This window comes from Vigna unguiculata, chromosome 4 (assembly GCF_037176805.1).
Source record: "Vigna unguiculata cultivar grain cowpea cultivar isolate G323 ecotype 2 chromosome 4, ASM3717680v1, whole genome shotgun sequence".
Lineage (NCBI taxonomy): Eukaryota > Viridiplantae > Streptophyta > Magnoliopsida > Fabales > Fabaceae > Vigna > Vigna unguiculata.
In genome coordinates, this window is record NC_140795.1 from 6,256,771 (window position 1) to 6,284,630 (window position 27,860).

The following is a 27,860-nucleotide window of genomic DNA, read 5'->3' on the forward strand; positions in this document are numbered from 1 at the left end:
TAATAAAATAAAATGAAATGAAAATTCTCCCAATTCAATAAAACGAGATTTTTATTATACTTTTGTAAATATATTGATTAATTTTGTAATGACTAGTCAGGATAAATGAGCTCATGACCAACAAAGTAACTCAAAAACATATCATCTTGAGTAATACTAACTCGTTTAAACCCCCAAGGTCATACATCCAACTACAATAATCAAATCTTTATTTATCATAAATTTTATTTCAATATTAAACCATAATAAATAAATAAATAGATATGATCAATGAATAATTAAAATAAATATAAATAAATAAAAAGAGTCAGTACGTAACTGAAGATAAATATAAATAAGTAAATGAGAGTAAATATAAATTGCATAAATAGGACCAGTGCACAACTAGATATGAATATAAATAAATAAATAGGAACGAAAAATAAATATAAATTAGAATGAGGTTAGGGACACATCACTTAAGATAAATATAAAGACTAAAGTAATTATAAACAGATAAAAAAAATAATAATCAAAGTAAAAAGATAAAATGATAGATGTCTCCTCCCCTTACCTTATTTATCGTGGAAATTATACCAAGGTTGTACTAAGACTTCGTTGATATATATATTTTCTTTCTTTCTTCCTTCTCACATGCATAGCTTCTTCTTCTTTTCCTCTTTTTTTTCTTCTTTCGTTCTCAATATCTCTCATCTCTTCCTATTCATCCTATTTATACTCTTATTTGTAATGATTACATTAGTTCAAATTTAACACATTTCCTTTAGTTCTGCTACTTCCGTTTCAATCGTATTACTGATTCGCATATTTTTTTTCCTTCACAGTAACATGATAAAATGACATTTATTGTTACTTTATCCTTTCATATTTTATTTTTTTAATAGCTTTTACGCGTTATCTACTTGTCACCCTTTTATTCTATTTTTATTTTTCTTCTTGCTTTAATAGAATTACCTTATACGGCAATAATTTAATATTGGTAATAATTTAATATTTATTCCAATGTATAAAATCTTATAGTTTAATTTGAAAATATATATTTCATATATAAGTGATTTAAAAAAAATCTAATTAATCTTATTAGGATATATTTTAAATTTATCTTTAATAATTCTTAAATTATATGAAAATGATAATTACAATTTCATATAATATTCTTACTAAAAGAGTATGTATCTTTTATTTATTTATTTATATTATTATTATTTTTTTGGATGTTACAATTCTCACCTACTTATAGAAATTTTGTCCTCGAAATTTGTTTTTCATTGACTAAAATAACTGATGATAAATTCCTCTTATTTTTTTTCTTTTAATTCCCATGTAATATCTCTATTAGCTTCATTCCAGATGACCTTCACTAGAGGGATTTGTCTGCCTCTCAATTCTTTGACCTTCTTGTCCAGAATCTGTACAGGCATTGCGTCAAATGTAAGGTTATTCTTTAATTATACTGTATCAGGTCTTATCACATGAGTTAGATCAGAAATATATTTTCTTAATTGAGACACATGAAAGACATTATGAAGGTTGGAAAGGAACGAATGTGAGCAAATTTGATAAGCAACATGACCTATTTTTCTAAGAATTTGGTAAGTGCCAATAAACCGGGGAGTAAGTTTCTTTGATTTCATCACTCTACCAATTCCAGTGGTTGGTGTTACTTTCAAGAATACATGATCACCTTCTTAAAATTCAAGAGGTCGTCTTTTCTTGTCAGCATAACTTTTTTGTCTACTCTGAGTTGTTCTTAATTTTTCCCTAATCATTTTGATTTTCTCGGTTGTATGTTGAATCATGTCAGGACCTAATACTGAATTCTCACCGGTCTCAAACCAACACAAAGGTGTTCTACATTTCCTTTCATATAATGCTTCATAGGGTGCCATACCTATGCTGGAATGGAAGTTATTGTTATAAGTGAACTCAATCAAGGGCAAGCATCGATCCTAACTATTAGAATTTTCTAACACACAAGCTCTCAGCAAATCTTCCGTAGATTGAATGGTTCTTTCAGATTGTCCATCAGTTTGGGGATGATAAGCTGAGCTAAGGTGAAGCTTGGTACCTAAGGCTTGATGTAAACTTCCCCAAAATTTTAAAGTAAATCTAGGGTCCCTATCAGATATAATACTTATTGGAACTCCATGTAACCTGACAATTTCTTTTATGTACAATTCAGTCAATTTTTCCAATGAATACCTAATGTTAATGGGTAAGAAATGAGCAGATTTTGTTAACCTATCCACAATAAACCATATGGAATCAAATTTTTGAATGGTTCGTGGGAGGCCAACTACAAAATTCATTGTTGTACTATCCCATTTCCATTCAAATATATCTAAGGATTGTAGCATTCCTACTGGCTTTTGGTGTTCTATTTTAGCTTTTTGACAAACTAGACATTTTGCTACATATTGTGCCATTTCCTTTTTCATTTTGGGCCACCAAAACATTTTCTTGAGATCTTGATACATTTTTGTTGTGTCTGGATGTATGCTTAATTTGCTTTTACGTGCTTCTTCTAGAATCATTTCCTTAATTTCCTCATTATTGGGTACACACATCTTGTCCTTAAATCTCAAAGTTCCGGTTTTATCTATGCCAAAATTCTCCCCACCCCTTTGACCTATTAATTTCTTTTTCTTATTAATTAACTCATCACTTTCTTGTGCCTCATGGATTTGCTTTTGTAAATTGTTAGTGATCTGAATGGAGTTTAATTGCATTTTATCATGGCTTAGGGTGACCGACAAATTCATGTCTCTAAACTTTTCTAACAAATTCATTTCATGAATCATTAGTGAAGACACATGTAAAGATTTTCTGCTTAAAGCATCTGCCACTACATTTGCCTTTCCTGGATGGTAATGTAATTCAAAATCATAGTCTTTTAAAAATTCCATACATCTCCTTTGTCTCATATTTAATTCCTTTTGGTCAAACAAGTATTAGAGACTCTTATGATCACTAAAAACTTCAAACTTACCACCATAAACATAATGTCTCCATATCTTAAGTGCAAAAACAATGGCAACTAGTTCTAGATCATGGGTTGAGTAACTTTTCTCATGTGTTATTAGTTGCCTAGAACTATATGTCACTACCCTTCTATCTTGTATAAGAACACAACCTAATCCCATTTTGGAAGCATCACAAAATATAACAAAGTGTTCAGTAGGATCAGGTAATGCTAAAACAGGAGAAGTGGTTAATCTCATCTTGAGTTCTTGAAAACTATTCTCACATTTTTCCGTCCACACAAAAGCTTGGCCCTTTTTGGTGAGTTGGGTTAAAGGCATAGCTATTTTAGAAAATCCCTCAATGAATCTTCTATAATATCCTGCCAAACCGAGAAAACTGTGAATCTCAGTCACTATTTTTGGTGGCTCCCATTGTATAACTTCTTCTACTTTGGTCGGATCCACTGACATTCCCTTATTGGAGATCCCATGTCCTAAGAATTTTACTTTCTCTAACCAGAATTCACACTTAGACAATTTAGCATACAATTTCTTTTCTCTTAAGATTTGCAAGACAATCTGAAGGTGTTCCTCATGTTCCTCAAGAGTCTTAGAATAAATAAGAATGTCATCTATAAAAACAACCACAAATTGATCTAAAAATGGATGGAAGATCCAATTCATGTAATCCATGAATATTGCAGGAGCATTGGTCACACCAAAAGGCATCACTTAATATTCATAATGACCATACCTAGTTCTGAAAGCAGTTTTTTGTATGTCTTCTGCTTTTACTCTTATTTGATGATATCTTGACCTTAAATCTATCTTAGAAAATATAGAGGCTCTTCTTAATTGGTCCATCAAGTCATCTATTCTAGGAAGAGGGTATTTATTCTTTACGATGAATTTATTTAATTGACGGTAATCTACGCACAACCTAAAACTTCCATCTTTCTTTTTAACTAACAAAACCGGAGCTCCCCAAGGTGACACACTAGGACGAATAAACTATTTTTCAAGTAACTTTTCTAATTGTTTCTTCAATTATGCTAATTCAGAGGGTGACATCCTATATGGTGCCATAGAGATTGGTCCAACTCCAGGCATTATATCTATGGAAAATTCAATTTCTCTGTTAGGTGGTAAACAAGGAATATCATTGGGAAAGACTTCAGGAAAATTTTGAACAACTGTTATATTTTTCAACTCATCTTTCTCTTTTACTTCTAAAGAAGATAATAACAAGTACCCTTGAATTTCATTCCTTAAAGGCTCACTTTTTGAATTAGTATGTGATTTTAGACGATTCTCAGAGTTTGAAAATATCACTGATTTCTTAGCACAATTCAAAAGGACTTGATTGGAAGATAACCAGTCCATACCTAAGATTACATCTAATTGAGATAAATGTAGACATATTAAATTTACAAGGAATTTTCTATTCTCAATGAACAATGGATAGTGTAAACAAACTCTATTGGTAATTATCGAGTCATTTGTGGGAGTTGAAATGACCAAACTAGTTTTTAGAAAGGAGGTCGACATATTAAGATGTTGAACACAATAATTGGAAATGAATGAGTGAGTTGCACCTGAGTCATACAATACATTTAAAGTTTTTCCTTTAATAAAACACGTACCTTGAATTAGATAATGGTTTTCAGCAGCTTCAGCTCCAGTCATGGTATACACCCTTCCTGTTGTGGTAGGTCTTATCTTGGTTGCAGCTGGATTGAAATGTGGCTTTTGTTGTCCACACTCAGAGAATAGGTGACCAAGTTTGCCACAATTGAAACAGACTGGTCCCTTAAGATGACAATCTTTTGCAGAATGACCTTGTCCACATTTAAAGCATCTGATATGATCATATACAGGTCTACTAGAATTTCCTGATGAAGAATTGTTGGATTGGGTTCTCCATTGTGGGCGATTGTAAAGTTTTCCCTCAATATGTTTATTTTTATTTGTTTGGGGTCCAAAATACTTTGATTTGATATTTTGGTTGTTCTCAAAATCTTCCAAAAATCTACACTTGTGAATAAGCATAGAAAAATCAGCAATTTCTAGTATTCCTACTACTTTTCTCAATTCATCCCTAAGTCCATTTTCAAATTTTATACATTTCATCCTTTCCTCTGGGTGATAAAAGAAAGTAGAGTATTTTCCTAATTCTTCAAACTTGGAAGCATATTCCCCTACTGCCACACTTCCGTGCTTCAACTGCATAAACTCTATTTCTTTTGCTCTCCTCACATCATTAGGGAAATATTTTTCTAAAAACTTTGTTCTAAATACATCCCAGGTAATTATTATTCTTCCTCCTTCAAGTAATCTCCTGGTATCATCCCACCAATATTCAACTTCTCCTATTAACATAAATACAACATAATTCACCTTTTGGTTGTCAGCACAGTCCATAACTCGAAATATTTTCTCCATCTCCTGAATCCATAATTCAGCCTTTTCTTGATCATATCCTCTAGAAACTTGTGGGGGTTTGTTTCTCCTAAATTCAGCTAAACCTTGTGATTCAAGGTTTCTTTCAGGTCTTTGATTCCTCATTAGAGCAGCAGCCGTGTCTCGGATAGCTTGCATTGCTTCAGTTAATTCATTGTTCCTCCTAATGTTTGCCATCTAGAATCGTATGAGTTAGTAAATAATGAGCACATTTCACAGATCTCGCATGAAACGTTGCTCTAATACCATATAATGTGACGACAATTTTTTTTCTTTTTTCTAATTATTATTATTATTTCTTATAATATACTTATAAAATTTAAAGACAAAATTATACATAAAATATTCACACACACACACACACACACACATATATATATATATATATATATATATATATATATATATATAGTTACAATACTATATGCATCTTATATCTATACCGTTTAGTACATCTTATATTTCCTACACTACAAGAGGGAAAAAGAAAGTTATTTATTTACAATTTCTCCCTAATATATTGGTTTTCAAACAGGTGGAGGGAAAAAGTTATGGATAGGGTTCACTTGAACTGTTGGGGGTAAATAGAAGGTAACTCCGATTTGTCCTTCGATGACAATCGGCGCGTTTGGAGCAGAGAGAAAAGTAATGGTAGAGTTTCCCGTTCCCTGAAATGTTACAGAATTATTCACTGCATTGGTTTGTCATGCATTTCCTGGGAAAACAGCCACATTGTCGGCAAAGAAGGGATCAAACATGTTTGAGCAGCCATCTATGATAAGGTTATAAAATTTTGTTTTTCACACACAATCATAAAATAGGGAAGTGAGACAAATATCACATAAAAAAATATAACATATCATAATAAAATGAAATGAAATGAAAATTCTCCCAATTCCATAAAACTGGATTTTTATTATACTTTTGTAAAGATATTGATTAATTTTGTAGTGATTAGTTAGGATAAATGAGCTCATGGCCAAAAGTAACTCAAAAACATATTATCTTGAATAATACTAACTCGTTTAAATCCCCAAGGTCATACCTCTAACTACAATAATCAAATCTTTATTTATCATAAATTTTATTTCAATATTAAACCATAATAAATAAATAAATAGATAAGATCAATGAATAATTAAAATAAATATAAATAAAAAAGAGAGTCAGTACGTAACTGGAGATAAATATAAATAAGTAAATGAGAGTTGTAACGTCCCATTTAATTATTAAGCGAAATTAAAGGAAAACGTCACACAATACAAGTACAGTAGCGTAGTCCTGGGGTCTTTAACACAACCCCGACAAAACTCAGGCACACCACGATGCCAAAGGAAAGCTGAATACGAATACAACATAGAGTGTAGCGTAGAAATACAGAAAAAGATACATGGGCCATAGCCCTAAAGAAAACATGAAGGAAAGAAGCGTGAGAATCTAGCCCAGATGGCTAAGCTGCTGGATCACCGTTCCCTTGCTGACCACGAGAACTTCGCCCATCTGCTCCCATCAACCAAGTCGATGATCATCGCAAGAAAGAACAGTCACATACAACACAACCATACAACGAAACGGGTAAGCTAGAGCCAATCAACATATTCACATGCAATCAAATATATTTTCACAGTCCAATATGCATACATCATCCAAGCATGTTATGACCTTCCAATCAATACACTAAGACTCGACTCGACTCATCCGGATACGTATAACTCGGTCGGATTCAGCGGATGCTTGCACTTGTGGTGGATACCCCTGCTCGACCCTGAGCTGCTCGATCCTGAGCTATGTGTTACCAGTGTTACGATGAATCAAAAATCTCTCCCACCACAAGGTTAGCCCTTAATGAGTTTCAGGCCTCCTGCTACTCCCACCACAAGAGTCAGTCCGCTCTAAGTGAGACTAACTGGCTCCTCGGAGCGTCAGGATGCAACCTTACCTTGAATCCTTACCTAGTTATACAGATGGGGCACCACCATGAACACCCACTAGCAGGGGCCATGGAATTACGTCCCGACCACTGAAGCGCGACCCCGGAGGTCTCACCTAGAGACCCCAAGGAATTACACGCTGACACGGACCAACGTTCGTAAATCAGCAATAAGAGAATAATAAAATTATATTTTTCAATTCCATATCAACCCTTGGAGTTTAATCCTCATATCAATCACATCCCAAATCCATACCTCTGATCATCACCGCCCCAATGAGCCTAGGGCCTCGTCTCATATTAATCACGTATCCCTTTAGTTTCAAACCGCATACTCATTTCATATGTTAAGTCCCCACCACACTCATCATTCATTATTTATGAATCATGTCACGCATATATAGCAACTCATTAGGCATATATTCACACATTAGTACATGCATCTTATCATAGTGGTCATACCCAATCAAATCCAAGCACAAGAGAACAAAAATGCAATCCAACACCACACTGTTTCGCCCAAACCCCTCGCTCAGGCTGAAGGGTCTCGCTCAGGCGAGATAGGCTCGCTCAGGCGAGCCCCCCTTCGCCTAGGCGAGGGCTCAAGGAAAACCAGGGCCTGGGCAACACGGGATCTCGCTTAAGCGAGATCCCTCTCGCTTGGGCGAGTTGCCTGCTCGCTCAAAAGTTGAGCGAGCCGCCTGGGCGACTTTTCGCGCAATAAACCTAGGCGAGCTCCCTGTTTCATCTCGCCTAGGCGAGATGGACTCGCTTGGGCGAGATTAACAGGTCTCGCCACTGTTCTTCACTGCCACAGCCATGTTTATCAAATCCATCAAGCACAACAAGCATTTAATCACACCAAAACGAAGGATTCATTCATGAAATCATTAACTCACTCAAGAACAGCCAAGACAACACCTAAAAGACTGAAACCCTAACTTCCCGTACCTGGAAAAGGGTTAACGGAACCTCGACACGGGACCTCGGAGTACGGCAGCTCGCGCGCTGAACTTGCGGACTGGCGGAACAGCGTAACAGTGGAAGAAAAAGGGGGTTAGTTCGATTCTAAACGAGGAAATGTGAATAACAGTTTTAGGAAGCAGTCACAGTAGGGTCAGGATCACTTACATGGAGTGGGAACTGAGTTTGAGCTTGGGTGAAGGGGACCTTAGGGCAAACCCTAGCAGAGCTTTTCGTGAGGGTAAGGGGTGACAGCTGCTGCGTTTCTGCGAGAGTGAGAGTGAGAGTGGAAATTAGGGCAACCTGAAGGGTTTTATACTATGGGCCGGCCTTAGGCCCACTTACAAGGGCAGCCCACTAATCTTTAGGGCAGAAAAGAAATGGGGCCTTACAAGAGTAAATATAAATTGAATAAATAGGACCAATGCATAACTAGATATGAATATAAATAAATAAATAGGAACGAAAACTAAATATAAATTAGAATGAGGTTAGGACACATCACTTAAGATAAATATAAAGACTAAAGTAATTATAAACAGATAAAAAAATAATAATCAAAGTAAAAAGATAAAATGATAGATGTCTCCTCCCCTTACCTTATTTATCGTGGAAATTATACCAAGGTTGTACTAAGACTTCGATGATATATTAATTTTTTTTTTCTTTCTTCCTTCTCACACGCACAACTTCTTCTTCTGTTCCTCTTTTTTTCTTCTTTCGTTCTCAATATCTCTCCTCTCTTCCTCTTCATCCTATTTATACTCTTATTTGTAATGATTACATTAGTTCAAATTTAACCACATTTCCTTTAGTTCTGCTACTTCCATTTCAATCGTATTACTGGTCCGCAATCTTTTTCCCTTCACAGTAACATGATAGAATGACATTTATTGTTACTTTATCCTTTCATATTTTATTTTTTTAATAGCTTTTACGCGTTATATACTTGTCACCCTTTTATTCTATTTTTATTTTTTTTCTTGCTTTAATAGAATTACCTTATACGGTAATAATTTAATATTAATTCCAATGTATAAAATCTTATAGTTTAATTTGAAAATATATATTTCATATATAAGTGATTTAAAAAAAAATCTAATTAATCTTATTAGGATATATTTTAAATTTGTCTTCAATAATTCTTAAATTATATGAAAATGATAATTATAATTTCATAAAATATTCTTACTAAAAAAATATATCTCTTTTATTTTATTTATTTATATTATTATTATTATTATTTTTGGATGTTACAATATTGGCCTCATCACACTGCAATAGTATCGATAGTAAAAAGTTTAAGAGCTAAGACATTATTAGGATAATATTCAAATTAATTATGTTAATTATTTGGTCTTATTGAAAGTCTTACCTCGACTAGAGATAAAACAACTTCATAGTATATAACTGGAGTGCAAACTTCACCTTAAAAGTCGATTTTATGGGATTGAGTTAGATTTATACTCTACTTTCTAACATGGTATTAGAGTATGGTTAGAGCCTAAAAGAAAACATAGGGGAGCTCGAGCTCTATAATAGAAGATAAATTGGATTTTGACATTGGGAGTTTTTTTTTTTTTTAATTGGCTAAAGTTTATGAGAAGTCACATATTTCGTGACACTTTAGTTCCATTAAAAAAATACAATAGTAATAATAAATTATTTAATTCAGTTTTTGAATATACTTATTTTTTATCAATTTCATTATGTAAGAGTATACACCACTGGGTAATTTGTTGTGTTATATTTTTGATTAAACAATCTTATCTTTTAATAAATAAAAAATAATTTATTTATTTAATAAAATAAGTAATTGAAAAATTACTCTTCATTTTAAAATAACTAGTACGAGACCAGTCGGTTTTTTTATTCTTTATATTATTTTTAAGTAGTATTAAAAAAGAATATAATTATATTATATTTTAAATGACAATTATTTTTATTTATAAACATATAATTTTAATTAATCAATTAAAAATATAAAAAAGAAATAGTTATTAATTATGAGTAATAATTAGATAACAAATTAAATTAAATAATGAATATATATACACGTGAATGAAATATATGTTCTGTATTCGTAAATAATATATTTAATAATATTTTTAATATTAAAATGAATCATAATAAATAAAATAAAATAAAATATATATTCTGTGTTGGTAAATTTTATTAAACAATCTTATATTTTAATAAATAAAAAACAATTTATGTATTTAATAAAATAAGTAATTGAATAATTGCTCTTCATTTTAAAATAACTAAATAATTTCTCTTTTCAAAAGTAATTGCTAGATAATTATTTTAATATATATATATATATATATATTAAATTATATTATTTTCGTATTTTTCAAATAATTAGTCATATAAAATAATAAACTTATAAATTATATACCTATACTATACTACTAATAAAAGGAATTATTTTCTTAGTACCCAATTCTCTTACTACCAAACGGCATAATATCGTCTAAAACCCATGGACAGCTGAATATGCTAACTTGAAAACCGTTAAACCCTAGCTGCTGCTTTTTCTTCCTCGTCGCTTGGCGCTCTTCTTTTCTGGGGCTCCGTTTTCTCCTTAACCTTGCAGAATAAAAAGCGTGAGAGGAAACGAAAATGAATATGAACGAAGAAAATGGCGAAGGGAGCGCGAGGAGGATCCAAGTGCGGTTCGTGACGAAGTTGAATGCGCCGTTCATAGTTCCGTCCACCGCCATCGCAATCCCTGCAGACCTCACTCGATTCGGCCTATCATCTCTCGTCAACGCACTCATTCAATCCAACGGTAATTTCAATTTTTAATCTCATTTTCAAACTGTGCCGTGTTTGTTTTGGTTATTTCAAGACTACTGATGAAATTCCTTGGTGGTTGATTTTGCAGATTCTGATTATCAGCCTGAGCCTTTTGATTTTTTGATCGATGGCGAGTTCGTGCGGATGTCGCTCGAACAGTTTCTTCTGGCTAAGGGAATCTCTGCGGTAATACTTTTGAAATGATTACAAATCCTGTTCTACTTATCTTTACAATTGTATGATTGTCTGTATGACAGAAAGTGAACAATGTACATTGGTTTTATGTGTGTAGTAAGAGGATGCGATTTTTCCGAATAGAAATTGAAGCTGCCTATTGATGTTTGTGTCTATTTTATACACTCATTGTTATTTTCATCTTTAAGTTCACAAATTTAAACACTTATACTGTGTTTGGTGAAGAGGAGAGAATTAGGTAGGAAAGGAATAGAAATAGAAATCGATAAGAAATAAAAAAGTAATCAATAGCATTTTGTCGAAGAGAAATAGATTAGAGATGAGGAGAGAGATGGAGAAATGAGTAGAAATAGGCAATACCTCATCAGCCTGACTCTGAACGGGATAAAACTGGTGAACCTTTGGTCTGATCTAATCTCGTCCAAGGTATTTTGGTGCACCACTTTTCTGACTGCCATGCTTCACATCAGTCTGCCTACCACACCCTTTCTTCATGCCAATCCGCTCAACATCTACCATGCCCTGCTACTTTCTTATGTGTTCTTAAGATATATTGTAAAGGAAACTCCAAATTTTATTGGGGAGAGATGCTAATGCGTGTTTTAAGATCAATATAGTCACTACACTGATACATATCTTTAAAAAATGGAAGACAATTTTTTAGTACTCTATTTATGATATAAAATATATATTTAATAATATAGTGGGTCATGCAGTTCAACTAGTAACCTCCTGTTTCAATCAGTGTTCCACTCATCTAGTACCTCCTTGACTGGTCCATAACCGTTTGGTTCTGATAACACTGAAGATAGGTGAGAAACGGTATTGTGGGTCCTTCTACCACACCATATAATCTCAATTTCCCCCTCCTCTCAGTCAAACAAGGGTTTAGAGTTATTTTAAGATGACAAATTCTTTAAGTATGGGACTAAAATGAAATTAAGTGATTATGTTCAGCGACTAAAATGATTGACAGTGTTTAAGTTCAAGAATTAGAATTACAATAAGTGGTTTGGTCTAAAGACCAACTTGACAGTGTTATGTATGTACAAATGTAAACTTTAGCAGAGATTTTCTAATGTCAAGGCCAATGTGACAGAAAAATTACACTTTTGGGGGTCACTTTTTAGATTTTAATACTTTCAGAGACTGAAGTGACATTAAATTACACTTTCTAGAACCAAAGTGACTGTTGACCCATTTTTTATGGAGTTTAGAGTTTCCATGGATTGCAAATATATCTTGGGGAATTACATGTTTAGATAAGTAGAATTACAACAAGTGGTTTAGTCTAAAGACCAGAATGATAGTGTTTTGTGTGTACAAATGTAAACTTTATCATTTTCTAATGTCAAGACCAATGTGATAGAAAAATTGCACTTTTAGGGGCCTCTTTTAGATTTTAATACTTTATAGATCAAAGTGACATTAAATTACTCTTTTTAGAACCAAAGTGACTGTTGACCCATTTTTTATGGAGTTGTTTGGAGTTTCCATGGATTGGAAATTTATCTTGGGGATGCAAACAATAATTACGAATTTCTTTTACTTTATTTCTTTACATGGGAAACTGACCAATTGTTTCCTTTTGCTATTATGTAATATAATCATCGCTAACTGTTTTATGGAAAGGTAGCTAACTGTTTTTTTAATGATCAAGTATTGGAAAGGTAACTGACTGTTTTGAATGGTCAATTTATAGGAAAGGATATTGGAAATTGAGTACACAAGGGCGGTGGCCCCACGGAAGGAGGAAGACCCGTCTTTACATGATGACTGGGTCAGTGCTGTTGATGGTTCTTCTTCTCGGTAAGCTTGTTAATGTGTCATATTTTGATGGAGTTTCTTAGTTTGTGTTAATATATTCTATATTAACTCTTATGTTCGGTACTGCTGCTGGCAACTGTAATATGCCATTATTTTGTACGGGGCTCTCTGTGTGAAAGATTTTATCAAGGTTGAATTTAAGTCAGTGTGATTGGTTTTTGTTGACTTCAATCAATTTGTTAACCATATTTGGTGATAATGGAAAAAGTGATTGGAAGCAGTAGTTACTGCTTGGTTTATTTTTGCATTGGCAGTAGCCAGAGGACACAAGCCTAATTTTGAGTAGTTTTTTTAAAGTTTTGGCGATTGGGTTAATGAATGTTATTGTAAAGCCATTTTTTTAACTCATGAGTTCCCATTTTGAGGTGTATTTTGAATTGTGGTTGATGGTGACAGTGGCAGTATTAAGGGGAAACAGCCTAACCCTCTTTGTGAATAGGTTCTTTAGAGTTTTGGCCATTGAATTAATGATTAGTATTATTGTAAATACTTTTTGTTTGTTTACCTATAATTTTCAGTGATATAATAATTTTGATTTTAGTTTACTAAGTTGAATGGTTTTTTACCTGTATCTCATTCATTAAGAATTTAAAGTTGAGTGTTACTGTTTCTGCAGGTTCTTTTTGACAGGATGTTATGATGGTTTAGGGAGGTATAAGAGTCTTACCCAGTTTTGTTCTTTTAGAATTATTGGCATATCATATTATTGATTACTTTCTCCATTTACTTGGCTTCCACCGTTATATGATTAAATTATATTTTAGGGTATGGAAAGGTGCTGGATTATGCACTCATATATTGGAGGGACATAGTGACGCAATCACTTCTGTCAGTATCATCAATCCAGAAGGTAAGGAAGACAATTATATTCTCCTAAATATTGCCAATTTTGTTTCTGTCCATTTTTCTGATTGCTAGTTGTCATTTTTTTTATTGATATCCAATCTATTTCTGATGAGAAAATTATGTTTATATCTAACAGTAAAATAAAGCTTATGGCTGGTTTTCCTTGGCACTCTATTAATTTTGCTATTTACATATTTGTTCTTTCCCTATTCCTTTGTTAGACTGTGATATTATGCTTTATTTGTCATTAGTAGTATTTTAATGTTTTAACTTCCTTAAGGGATACTTTCATTTATATGTACAACTGTAGTCAAAATTGAATGAGTTTCTGAATGGAAAACTGGGGTGAGGGGGGGCTGGTGGAGGATCATTAACACAATTTATATGATTGAACTAAGCCTATCGTGGAATGCATCCTGGTGGGTACGTAGAAAGCATGTCGGCCAAAACATTCTGAATTAAATGATGTTGAAGCATTTGTGCTTTAGTGGGTGGGGATAGCAACATTTGTTGTTTCTGTGTAATCCTAATATTGTTCCATAATATATATAGTATTATGATTGAATTGGTACAACATATGAATATCTGTACTGTAATCAGGTCTGGAAACTGTTACGGTGGCTACTGCTTCAAAAGACCGGACATTGAGGCTATGGAAGGTAACTAAAAGAAACTACTAAACTACTGTTTCTTATGCTGTGCTTATGCTTATTATGTTATATTTTCCCATTTGTATAAAAGCTCAATACAGAAGAGCCTGTAAGCCAGCCTATGAGGGTCAGGGCTTACAAAATCTTGCGTGGTCATAAGTCTGCTGTACAGAGTGTTGCAGTGCAGACTTCTGGAGAAATGGTTCGTATTTTCTTTTCTATTTTTCTTCACCTCTCTCTCCTTGGTTTATGAGTACGGTAATATAGCAGTCTGTAACATTACTCTTCCTTGTTTCTCATGCATAGGTTTGTTCTGCTTCTTGGGATTGCACCATCAATCTATGGCAAACTAATGACTTTAATGGAGAAGATGACCTGGTTTCTAAGAAGAGAAAAATTGGAGGTCAAGTTGAGGAGTCTCAATTGGAGGTTTGTAGAACTTCCTTACATCTTATTGTTTAAATTATGCTGTCGAAATTGCAATTTGTGTAGTCACACATATTTCTTCCAAATATTTTGCATTTTGAAGTTTGTTTTAACTTTGACTTCTAAGGGATCATCAGATGTGACCCTTTGCTCTTCTTTCTCTGCATATTGTAATTGATGAATGGAATAGTAAAAAGTTAAGTAGGATGCTGTGTTTGCTGGCACTAGGGGCCGGAGGCCATGTAGGAAGATGTTTTGAAGCTATTCTAGAAGAAATTTGATCATCTAATTCTGAGTTAAGTTCAAACTTATGTTAATAACTATTGTAGACTTGTAAAATAGTTATTTAAAACCTTGTAGATTTTGTTACAAGCTTATTTGCCGTTTATTTCCCTTTTGATGTATGAATCTTTTGTCTTCAATGACATTTGAGAAATAAGTTTTCATCTGTTGTATTGTATTGTATTGCAGGGAGAGGCTTTCACTACACTTGTTGGCCATACACAGTGTGTATCTTCTGTGGTTTGGCCACAACGGGAGTCAATATTTTCTGCATCATGGGATCATTCTATTAGGAAATGGGATGTTGAGACTGGCAAAAACTTGACAGATATAGTAAGTTGAAAAGTTAATGCCCCCCATTTTTTTTTTTTTAAATTGTACACATTTGAAGCGTTAATTTTTTTTCTATAGACAGAACTGTGACATTATGCCATTTGATGTCATTTGATGCTCTGCCAATGGCTAATTATTTGTGTATAGTTAGGCAACTAAATTAGAACTGGTTTATGGCACACTTATCAATTTTCTGCTGTTGTTCATTCTATGAATGTCAAAATTGTCATTTCTTTACCAATTGTTCTTGTGGCTTGAACTTATTTGTTTCTTCGGATAAGTTTTCTCTAGTCCTTTTACATAGTGTACTAGATCTTCTACATTTTTTCCCGGTCGATTATTGATTATGATGTTTTTACTTGGTTCTGGTAGTAGTCCAAATTTGTCTTGTTATGAAGCAATCTTTGTTTTGGACCTTGTTTAATCTTAGTTTAGGATAAGTATGTTCTAAAACATAATTAAGTGCTTACTGGGCTATAGGAATTGGAACCAAGATTGAAACCGCTAGCTCGCCTAAGTTGTGGTCACTCCTAGCCCATCTAAGTTGTAGCCTCTTTTGGGGGTTGTATAAATTGCAACCTCAAGGGTTATGATTTAATCCTACATTGACTACAGGTATGACTGATAATATCTTATAAATCAGTTTTATGGTGTTGAATAAGGTTTAGTGGTTACTGCTAGCTCACGTATACTGCTGTCTCCTTGGGAATTGCCTAAATTGCACCCTCAAGGGTAGCGGTTTTAGTCTCACATTGACTAGTGATATGATTAAAATAGAAAATAAATAGGGTACAAATCTCATTTTACAAGTTGATTTTATGACTTTTTTTGTCTTAATCTATGTTCTATGACTCTGATTCAATATGATGGATGTCATGTTTTCTGGTTATGAGCTTCTTTTTTCATTTATTGGTCTAAATTATATTCTATGCAAAATTACTGTTGAAAAATAGGGTTTGGTACTCAGAAATAGAGTAGGAACACTACTATAAAAGTCAATGTTTTAGATTATATTGTCTTCTATGTACAGTTCTGTGGGAAAGCTCTCAACTGCCTGGATATTGGTGGGGAAGGTTCTGTTCTGATAGCTGCTGGTGGTTCTGACCCTGTCATTAGGATTTGGGATCCTCGTAAGCCAGGTGATAAAGAAACCTAGTTGTCATTTTTCACACCTTGATAGTCAATTACATGCATAATGGTATCTTATAAAACATTCTTTTTCTTTGCAGGCACTTCTGCTCCTGTTTTTCAGTTTGGTTCTCATACGTCTTGGGTTTCAGCCTGCAAATGGCATGACCAATCTTGGTTTCATTTACTTTCTGCATCCTATGATGGGAAAGTTATGTTGTGGGATCTGAGAACTGCGGTAATATATCTTTATTCTTCATAGGAATTTTTTTCTCCTTGTGTGATTATATGTCCATCTTTGTGCTTTTTCATGATTTTTCTCCGTTGATGTTGCAGTGGCCACTTTCTGTCATTGAATCACACAGTGATAAGGTATAAAACATTCTTACCATGTTTTTGCTTGAAAATAATACCTTTCCACAACTGAAAATATTTGTGTTTTATGCTCGAGAGTAGCCAAAATTGTCATTAATAGAATTGTCATTCTTTAACTCAGGTATTGTCTGCTGATTGGTGGAAAAGTGACAGTGTTATCAGTGGTGGAGCAGACTCCAAACTTTGTATTTCTTCAGAAATCCCTGTAAAGTAAGGTAAACTTAAATCATATTAGGACAATTATTTTTTGAGGCGGTGGGATATTGGCAGATATTTCTTGTGGGGAACGAGTCAAGTTTTGGCCAATTTTGTCTTAGGCTAGTCACAACTGTCAAGTATATCATCAGTTGTTGTGAACAAAGTTTTATTTGTGTCTTGCTAATGGCTATTGATGTAAACACTAAATTATTCATATAATTTTGTACGACAAATCTTCTAGCATTTTACTTATTTGTGCTCTATAGTTTTTATCTCATTGGGTTATTTCTGTAAACACAACTGTCAAGTGTTTATCAGTTGTTGTGGACAAGGTCTCGTTTATGTCTTGCTAACGGCTATTGATGCAAACACTAGAAGTTATTCATATCATTTTGTACGACAAATCTTCGAACATTTTACTCGTTTCTGCTCAATAGTTTGTTCCTCATTGGGTTATTTCTTGCATTTTGGTTATTCATAATTCTAAAATACTCGCAGTAATCTCGATCATAAAGTATAGTGCTTATTGAAGGTTTTCCTTTGCCTGACTGGTTCAGATCTTGGTTGTGGCCATGGAGCGGTTAAATTGCATTCCTCGTATGATTCATGCTATATTAACTTCCAAGAAATAAATATATTGTTGTATGTTCTGCAGCTATAGAGAATTAGTGAAATATGAACTCACCATCGATGTCTATCATCCATTGTCGATCATCATTGGGATGCTCTATCCCCCACACCAACTATGCCGCTGACACAGGAAAGAAGGCTGCTTCGAATTCTTCTCTGCAACCGCAGACCATGGCTGTTTTCTTTGACTTGAACTTGGTAGTGGTCAAAAACAGGCCTTGCATTCATTTGGTAATGCTAATTCTAATGGGTTTTTATCTCTTCGACTACAGTTTTTTTAAACACTCAAATTAAATTCTATTTGAAATCTACCATTGCATGTGAGTAGTTTTATATAATTTTCAATTTAACGGCTCAATATTCTTAATTTTCTCGTCACGAACTCTGATCTTAGCATAATTAAAATTACAGCACAACTTTCAAAAATAGAAACATCACAATTTAAGCTGCTACGTAATTGACCTGAAATATAATATAGATCAAATAAATTACACACCGATACCAAAGCCAACTTAACCATTAAAGAGAACGCTTCTATCTTGAACACTGCATGAGTTAAGACAAGAGACATAGATAGCTATACTTTCAAGATTTCAGCCAGCTTAACAATCTACCGACATTCTCTGAAGATCCACCACCTTCTGCAATGTTGTTCATGACCGTCTCTTTAAGTTCTAGACTTCTTGTTCTTATTTGTTCATCACTTGTCAAACGGTCCAGTTTTTTCTTAATCTCCCAGCGTGACACAAGTCCATTTTCATCAGAGTTCAATCCCAATCCAACTTTCAACTCATTACAAATGTAATTCCTGTTGCGAAACTGGTCAGTAAAATAAGGCCAGCACAAGAAGGGCACCCCACTATACAAACCTTCTATGATAGAATTCCAACCACAATGGCTAAGAAAGCAAGCTATGGAAGGGTGGTTTAGCACCTTCAATTGAGGGGTCCAACCAACAATCTTACCTTTACTCCCTAAGAATTCATTGGGAAATGCCATCTTATTGTCTTGTCTTACAACCCAAAGAAAGGGTCTATTGATGAGGTCAAGCCCAAGAGCTAGTTCATTGAACCGGTTTTGGTCAAAAAGAGTGAAACTACCAAAGGCAACATACAAAACAGAAGAACGAGGTTGTTGATTTAGCCAATCTATGCAAGAGTGATCTTCTTCCCAGAACTGTCCCAATGATCTTGCAGTTACATTTGTATTGTCATAACTTCTCAACAATGGACCAACTGGTAGGAGCTTTGGAACACAAGATAATGTACTAGGTTCAAGTTCATATGTGGTATTGCAAATGCACCACTTAGCAAGATTTGAATTCTGCATACAGTGCACCAGATACTTGAATATTTTCTTCTCTGTTGTTGGGTTATAGACGTTGGACCACCAAATTGCTTCTGTCTCCATCGAAGGCATGCTTGGTGATATTTGAAACGTCCCTTTTGTAATTGGAAATCCTACAGTGTCAACAAAAACAGAGATATTATGTCTGATATGACAGAACAATTTAACCTATTCATTTCCTAATTTCACAAATAGAAAAATTGATTAGTGACCTGTTGTGATGTACATACCATTAGAATCTATGATGCCATCTTGAATGAGCTTAGGGATGTTGTATTTCAAGGCGAACATAGCTGCTGATGCTGTGCAGAAGAAAATTCCTTTGATTCCCAGCTTTCTCCCTACTTCCAATGCCCATCCCATTATGACATCAGCAACTATGCATGTGATTCTGTCACCACCATTCACATGAATATCTTCTATGAGCTTCTCTAGCATGGAAGGCATGGTGCTTACTATAGAATCACATAGCTTACCCAAATCACTTCTGTCATCATCAGCTTCTAAACCATCAGGGATTGAAACCAGCTTTATGGTTGCTGATTCTTCAAGGCTTTCTTGCTTTCCCACCGAACTCATCACCCTCTTGTGGCTGACATCTGTGTTCACAAAACTGATTTTGCATCCATGTTCAACCATCTTTTGTGAGAAGTTCATGAAGGGATTCACATGTCCTTGGACTGGAAATGGTACAACCAACAGATTTGGATTCTTCATCTTGGTTGCCTTGCCTTTTTTGTTTTGTTTTGGTTTTGAGGCTATACTTAACACTATTTGGGAATCTCAGTGGTTTCCACTTCTCATATACATATACTAGGTTTTGTTTGTATGCTGAAATAATACATAAAAAATGGAAATGATATGTAAAGGAGAGTAGGAGTGGTTTATTTTAATATTAATGAAAGCAAAAACAATATAACTTTACTTTGTTATTTGGATAAATCTTGTTATAAATTTTTTTAGGAAAAAAATATTAAATCAATCTTTTGGTCCTGTAATTGAACAAATTTCATATTGTTTATCTACTTAAAGATAACTACTTTTAGGATTCCTGTATATATTACTTTAACTTCTATCTCTAGATTTAGACAATAAAAACCAAACAAAGTTAAAAATATATTAATAAAAACTAAAAAAAAGGATAACTCATGTGTATGAATTCAAATGACTGATTTTAAAATATGATCAATAAAAGATGAAATTCTACAATTTAGGATTAAATAAATAATTAAATAAAAATTAAAATGAAAAGAATTTTTTTTTCTGTGTTAAGTCAGCATCGTATCACATGATAGTGACAGTATCATGTGTTATTGTCACAAAATATTATTACTGTTACGTAACACGAAACTGACTTAACATGTGACATTTTTTTTAAATATATATAAAAAATAAAAAATAATATAAAACAAATAAAAATTTAAAAATTATGAACTAATATGTGACTTATCTTTAATAATATTAATAAAAATAACTAAATTATATTTCATTTTTAAAAATAAAAATTTAATTAGAAAGAAAATTGAAGATCGAATTGAGATTTTTATATAAAATTGAAATAAAGACCTGATTAAACCCATAAAATAATTTGTCAAAGTTTTCTCGTATCAACTTCTTAAGAAAATATTCTTAATTTATGTATAGACTAATTTATATATACTAATGATTTTATTTACTGTGTTTAAAAAATGTTAATGATGGATGTCATCTCGAGCACGCTGCGGACAGCGCAAAACTTGGTAATGGTTAGAGGATAAGAACGAGTTATATAAAAATATTATATATCCAGTAACTTGATCGTGAATTGTGATTTTTAAAATAACCCTGATATATAAAATAATTTATATACATCAAATTCAAATTAGTGATCGGGTCGGATACGGATAGTACTTACTCGTAAAAAAATATAAAGTTCGTTTATTATCTGTTTGTTTATTCATCGAGTATTTACTTAAAAAATATTTGTGAATATTTTTAAAATTCGTGGATACTAGTGGATATTTGATACCCACAAATATTTAAAAATATATATTTTATAATTTTTTTAATATAAAATTATAAAAATAAAACATAAATTAAATTAAATTTTAATTATAATTAAATTTGACATAATAAAATATACTGTTAATTTTAATTTTAATTAAATTTAACTTAATAAAATATAAATTAAATTTTAATTTTAATTTTTTTCGAATAACGAGTATCCCCAGGTACTGATAATATAATATTCGTACCGATCCATTTATTAGTAAATATTAAAATACCCGTTACCTGTGAATAATAAATATTCGTGGATATTAACTATCCGCCGCGAATTTTATCCGCGAACATGGATAGCCATCCCTACATCAAACATACAATATTTGTTTTTTTTTTTTACATATTATCCCAACCGGATATACTATTAAATCATAATCGGTAAGTAAAAGTTTGAATTTCTATTTAGAAGTCAAATTGAATTAAATGTAAATATATTTCTACAAATGATACAAGAATCATTTATAATTTATTAAGACTTTTATGTTACTTGTTATTAAATTATTGTTAGATCATTTTCAATATTTAATGTAAATTATGTTAAAAACTTTATACCAATATAAATACGGTTTAAAAAATGTATATATAATTATAAAGCAAATAATTATAAATGAAAAAGAAGATTAATTTTTTTATTGACCAGTTGGTACTGAAATAACAAAATGTCAACGAGATCAGGATGTTAATTATTAAAGTGATTGAGCATCCATCACTATGACCTCTGATTAGGTTATGATATTCAATGTCTATTGATATTTTATTTTATTTTAGATATTTATTTATCTTATTTATGTTGATTAGGTTAAACTTTGTTAGACATGAATCTAACATCTTAAAAATTCATGACTTAAAAAATTCACCTATTTATTTATGATTGATATTCTTTTATACTTTGATTTGAATTAAAATTTGTTCTAAAAAAATAAATGTACCTAAAAGAAGGTTATTTTTTTTAATCTCTATAGAGTTTAATGTTCATTACCGTTTGACTTCTCTCTAATACAATTTATCTATCGTTGGTAATATATTACTGACAACTTTTATTAATTCTCGAAAAGTTAAAATTATACTCTGCTTAAACCATGAATTTTGATGTAAATTTTGTTTTTTTTCAAATTTTAATAACATACCATTACTTCTTTCATTTATCATACTCTTACAGATGAAGAAAGCCACCTATACATATTATATTTATAAGTCAAAGATAAGGTTAGGTTAATGAATATAAAATTACAAAATAACATTATGGACAAGATTATTTTAAAAATACTTCCAATCACTTTATAATCGTCATGGATATAATTACTATTAAAAACAAGACTTAAATACCTTTTTTTTCTCATTTTCGTAATATTTGTTGCAGATGGTCCTCATTTTGACAGAATGTTTAAAATGGTCATCATTTCTACCGAATGTTTAAAATGGTCTTCATTCTCGCAATTCGTGTTTTATTTGGTCCTTTTTTGTAACGTCATTTAAATCATTAACGGAGCATTCTACATGTGACACACAATTTGTATTAGGGTGTGTTACGTGTACTGTACATATGGCTAATTAATGTTAATTTTCCAATTTAGGGGAAATTTTGCAATTAGGGAAATTTCTTCATCTTTCTTGAGCTCGGATTTACAGAGGAAGCCGCTAATACTTGCCATTTCATCATTGAATTGCAGTTGCGCTCTTCATTTCAATTTTCCAATTAATCATCATCAACGAGGTAAGTGGGTTAACTTGTACCACACCTGTACAATACACGTAACACACCCTAATACAAACTGTGTCACCTGTACAATACACGTAACACACCTTAAACCACTTACCTCGTTGATAATGATTAACTGGAAAATTGAAATGAAAAACGCAACTACAATCCAATGATGAAATGACAAGTATTAGCTGCTTCTTCTGCAAATCCGAGCTCAAGAAAGATGAAGATGAAGAAATTTCTCTAATTGCAAAATTTCCCCTAAATTGAAAAATTAAGGTTAATTAGAAAATATGTATAGTACACGTAACATACCTAATACAAACCGTGTCATGCTTCGTTAATGATTTAAACGGCGTTATAGAAAAAGACAAAACAAAACACGAATTACGAAAATGAGAATCATTTTAAACATTATGTCAAAATGAGGACCATCCGTAACAAACACTACGAAAATAAGGTATTTAAGCCTAAAAATAAATATTGATAACTATGATTTTGTTTAAAAATATTATTGTATATGTATTTACGATGATTTTATTAAAAACGCTGTGATGATTATGATAACGGTTGCTAATTTTATATATTTTAAAAATATTTAGTTTGTTTCTGTTGTTTTTCTTCGTTAAACAATTTGCATATATAAACAATAAGTGAGATTTAACAATATCATATAAAAGTAGAAAACAAGGATGAAATTAACTGTATAAAAAAGTTATAAATAAGTATTTATACTGTGAAAGAGTATTTTTAGGGGTGTAAGAGTCTTACCAAATTTTGTTCTTTTAGAATTCTGAAGCCGCTTCCTACATTTCATCTACATTTTCATAAAATTGTGAAACAACTTATTTGTTTTTATTTTCTTTCTTCTTCTTCATCTTTCTTCCTTTCTATTTTTCTTCTGCCAGTGCACTTTTCTCGTTACGTGTAATTTAAAATACAAATTTTATATTCTAAATTATGCAATTTAAAATATATATATTTTTATTTTGTATTCTAGATTATATTCCATACCATTGTAGGATTGTGCATTCCTAAATTCAATACAAATCCAATATTTGAAGATAAAATTGAAACTTTCAAATTAGGCCATTCCTTTCTGCACTTCGTAATTATGATCTACACTCCGTATAAATTTGTATATTTTAAATTGTAATATTTGAAATACACATTTTTAATTTTGGATTTTACATTTCGAAATATAAAATGTAAAATTTATTTTGAATTTCAAAATACAAAATTTACATTTTGTAATACAGCAATTTACGGAATGCAGAAAGAAATACATGGAGAAGAAATGTCACCATATTATTATTGTTTACTTTCTCCATTTATTGGGCTTCCAGTGTTATATGATTAAATTAGGTGACTTCTTCCTGCACCTCCAATTATTCTTCTGCACCTTAAAATTTTTTTTAAATTCCCACTTTATCTTTCAATTAAAAGTACCAATATTTTAATCTTCTATAACTAGCTCAACCTCCAAATTTTGTGTTTGAACAAATATTCACATCCAATACCTTATTATATTTCACAGATATCAACATCTGATATATAATTTTATTATTTTCGTTTATCATATGTTTAAAAAGTTTTATATATCATACGTCGACATCCTATATATACATACAAACAAATTTATATTTTATTTTTTAATTTATTTTTTTGTTTTGTTATAATATATATACATATTTTATTTTATTTTTAAAATATTTATTAATAAATTAAAAAAATTAAAATATAAATAAATTTTTAAAAAATTAACAGTATAATTTTTTTATATATATATAGATTAATATTTTATTTTATATTTAAAATATAAATTAAAAAATAACAATACTAATAAATGGCAAAAAGAATTAACAATTAAAAGTAGCACACTGTAGGTTTTAATTACATGAATAACATACTATTTTTCTAAGTTGGGAATTCAGTTTCCAGACATATGAATTCTTAACACCATTTTCATTCTTCGTGGAGTACACATTAGTCTGGAACCGAATTCTTTCTTTTTTTTAGTTTTTGTTTAATTTGATTTTTTTACTTTTCGTTTTTTGTGTTTATAATAGGAAAAAGTAAAAAGTTGGCTTTTTTTATTTGTTTAATTTTCATTTTTTTTATAAGTAATATATATATATATATATATATATATATATATATAAGAATTTAATTTATTAATATTAAAAAATATATATTACATAGTGAAATAAATTAATTTGATTATTATTTTGTTGTTAAAAGTTTATAAATTAGACATTGATGATTTGTAGTTAAGATTTATTGTGTGAAGTTTTAAATAATTATTTTTTTAAATAATGAATTCTATTTTGATTTATTATACAATAGGTTAAGAAATGAAAAAATGTATAAGTATGAAAAATAGATTTATATTTTCTTTTTCCGAGGTACCGAATTCTGAGCCGGTGTATATATTTGTTTTTGTTTTCATTTTTAAAAAAATGGAAGAAAATAATTTAAAAGTTGGTATTTTTTAGTTGTTTAGTTTTTATTTTGATAAGAGGAGTTTAAAAGAAATTAATGTAAGAATTATATAACTAAAAATGTATAATTACATTGCGAAAGAATGGATTTGAAAGAATATTATAATTAAATTAATTAACTGATGTAAATTTTTGAATGAATTAAATATTTTAGAAATAGTATGGAATGTAATGATTATTAAAAATTATATTTTCAAAATAAAGGAATAAATAATTAATTGAAAATTTATTGTTGAAAGAAATAAAATTGTGATTGTAAAAATATATTGTCAAATTAATTGATTTTATTATTAAAATTTGATGAGTTTTACTAAATATTTGATGTTAAAGTTTGTTGTGTGTAGTTTTAAATACTTTTTTTTTTCAAATAATGAATTTTAGTTTGATTAATTATGGGTATGAGAATAAAATTAAAGAATCGAAAAATGTATAAATGAGAATATGTATGGGAATTGGGAACCATCCTTCAAATTGCCGTGGCTGTTACAAACAATGCAAACTTATTTATTAGAGTTTGTATACAAACTCAAAACACGTGCAATTATAGATGGGAGAAGAGGTTACTACAAAAAAAAATAATTTTTTGTATGTAAGGAACAATTTGTATGTAGTTAAATATTATCTATGGATTACATACAAAAATAAATCCGTATGTAAATTAGACGTTGAAAAATTTATATATGGAAAATTTTTTGTATGTAATTTTACATACAAAATTTTTTGTAGATATTAAAATCTGTAAGTAATTTACATACGAATTATTTCGTATGTAATTCTCGATGAATTACATACGAAAAAATTCGTATGTAATTGACCATAATACATATGTGTATATTCGAATGTAAATTATATATGAACAAAATCCGTATATAATATGGAATGTATTAAATACGGAATGATCCATAGATAATAATGAGACAATTTTATATAGCTTATTCCTAATGTAAATATGTATGTAATAATATACTTTTTAAATTAAAAACTATATTTTTTCATTTCCATTTTTTTTTTATATTTCCTGTCAATTGCAATGAAATTTTACCAATACCAAAAAACAATATTTACTTAATCTAAATCCAAGTTAATTATAAACAACATAAAACCCAAATCAAAGATAATAATATTATCCAAATCCAAGTTATAAAGAAAATAAGTAACAACAATTCGATCTAAAAGTACTAATATAGTTTTAAAATGTCACTTGACGGCTTGGTGCATCCTCAATTTTATTCATTTAAACCTTTTTCCCCACCATCTCGTACTCATTAAAACCAGTTGCATAAGCCCCTGAAAAAAAAAAAATAGAGAAGCCAAAAATTATCGTCAAGTCCTAATGGGAAGAAAGAAAATGAACTAAAACCTTTATAAGAACTAAGAAATAAGAAACTAAAAAAAAAAAATTGAAAAAGAAAGGAACAAAATATTACCAAAAATTCTAAAGAGGATTTTCCAAAAAAGTTTCCCTTTAATTTCTAATGCTTGAAACTTTAAGATTTTGAAACAAACCATTAAAAGCCCCAATGTAGCCTGGACCGAGCATCAAACAATCAATAAAAGAACATGATTAAAATGGGGTATTTAGTTTTATCAGAAATAATGCTATTGATTCTCGAACTCCCTAATGAAAGCAAAAACGATTCCAAAATGTGGTGAAAATTATTGACCTCCCAGAATGCTTGAAATTAAACGAACAGAGACATTCCAATATGAGAAAAGAGAAAGTAAAAAGAGCTCAAGGCTACGTGACTTGACACGTGGACATATTTTTTGAAATTAAAAAAAGTTTAAAAAAATTTTAAAAAATTTAAAAAAATTTTAAAAAACCAGGAGCTAACACGTGGCATGTACTGTTCAAAAACGTGAATTATTTAAACACCGTTAATGAAAAGGACCAAATTGACCACAATTTGACGAAAAATAGGACCTAATTGAACACAAAACGAAAATAGAGATCAAATTGAATAAAAACAACAAAAATAGGGATCGAATGTATATTTAAGCTTTTTTTTTTCTAAAAAAACATAGGAGGCATGCCATGCCTCAAGAAAACTTATGTTTAATGTCGGACCACCACAGTTCGATAAGTGAAACATTCAACAGACCCACAAGCGGCTGGACTAAAGGAAACTGCATGCATGTGTATTGCATTCGACACATTGCACAAAATTAACGAAAAGATTTAAGAATACAACCCTAAATAAAAGAACCTTGTTAAGATTGTTAAGTTCTTACATTTATAAAATTTCATTACATATTATATGA

At 31.1% G+C, this 27,860-nt stretch overlaps 2 protein-coding genes across 2 annotated transcripts; one reads left to right on the forward strand and one right to left on the reverse strand.

The window, feature by feature from the left end:
• Positions 1-10,784: 10,784 nt before the first annotated feature.
• On the forward strand, positions 10,785-17,763 carry LOC114182091 (Transducin/WD40 repeat-like superfamily protein). Its single transcript, XM_028068848.2, has 13 exons — positions 10,785-11,110; positions 11,207-11,304; positions 13,016-13,122; positions 13,757-13,792; positions 13,905-13,990; positions 14,587-14,645; positions 14,728-14,838; positions 14,943-15,065; positions 15,534-15,677; positions 16,708-16,816; positions 16,907-17,043; positions 17,142-17,177; positions 17,302-17,763. The coding sequence occupies exons 1-13, from the start codon at positions 10,942-10,944 to the stop codon at positions 17,392-17,394; spliced, it is 1,308 nt and encodes a 435-aa protein (XP_027924649.1). The 5' UTR covers positions 10,785-10,941; the 3' UTR covers positions 17,395-17,763.
• A 662-nt stretch (positions 17,764-18,425) lies between these two features.
• LOC114182090 (UDP-glycosyltransferase 83A1-like) lies at positions 18,426-20,154 on the reverse strand. Its single transcript, XM_028068847.2, has 2 exons — positions 19,586-20,154; positions 18,426-19,468 (listed from the first exon to the last, which is right to left on the reverse strand). Exons 1-2 carry the CDS (start codon positions 20,070-20,072, stop codon positions 18,594-18,596), a joined length of 1,362 nt encoding a protein of 453 aa, XP_027924648.1. The 5' UTR covers positions 20,073-20,154; the 3' UTR covers positions 18,426-18,593.
• Positions 20,155-27,860: the final 7,706 nt, after the last annotated feature.

Coding starts and splice junctions, on each gene's coding strand:
- LOC114182090 (XM_028068847.2), bottom strand. CDS start 20,072: ATGAAGAATCCAAATCTGTTGGTTGTACCATTTCCAGTCCAAGGACAT. Junction 19,469..19,585: donor TGGCATCATAGATTCTAATG/GTATGTACATCA, acceptor TTGACACTGTAG/GATTTCCAATTACAAAAGGG.
- LOC114182091 (XM_028068848.2), top strand. CDS start 10,942: ATGAATATGAACGAAGAAAATGGCGAAGGGAGCGCGAGGAGGATCCAA. Junction 14,646..14,727: donor GGACATTGAGGCTATGGAAG/GTAACTAAAAGA, acceptor TTTGTATAAAAG/CTCAATACAGAAGAGCCTGT. Junction 15,678..16,707: donor GCAAAAACTTGACAGATATA/GTAAGTTGAAAA, acceptor TTCTATGTACAG/TTCTGTGGGAAAGCTCTCAA.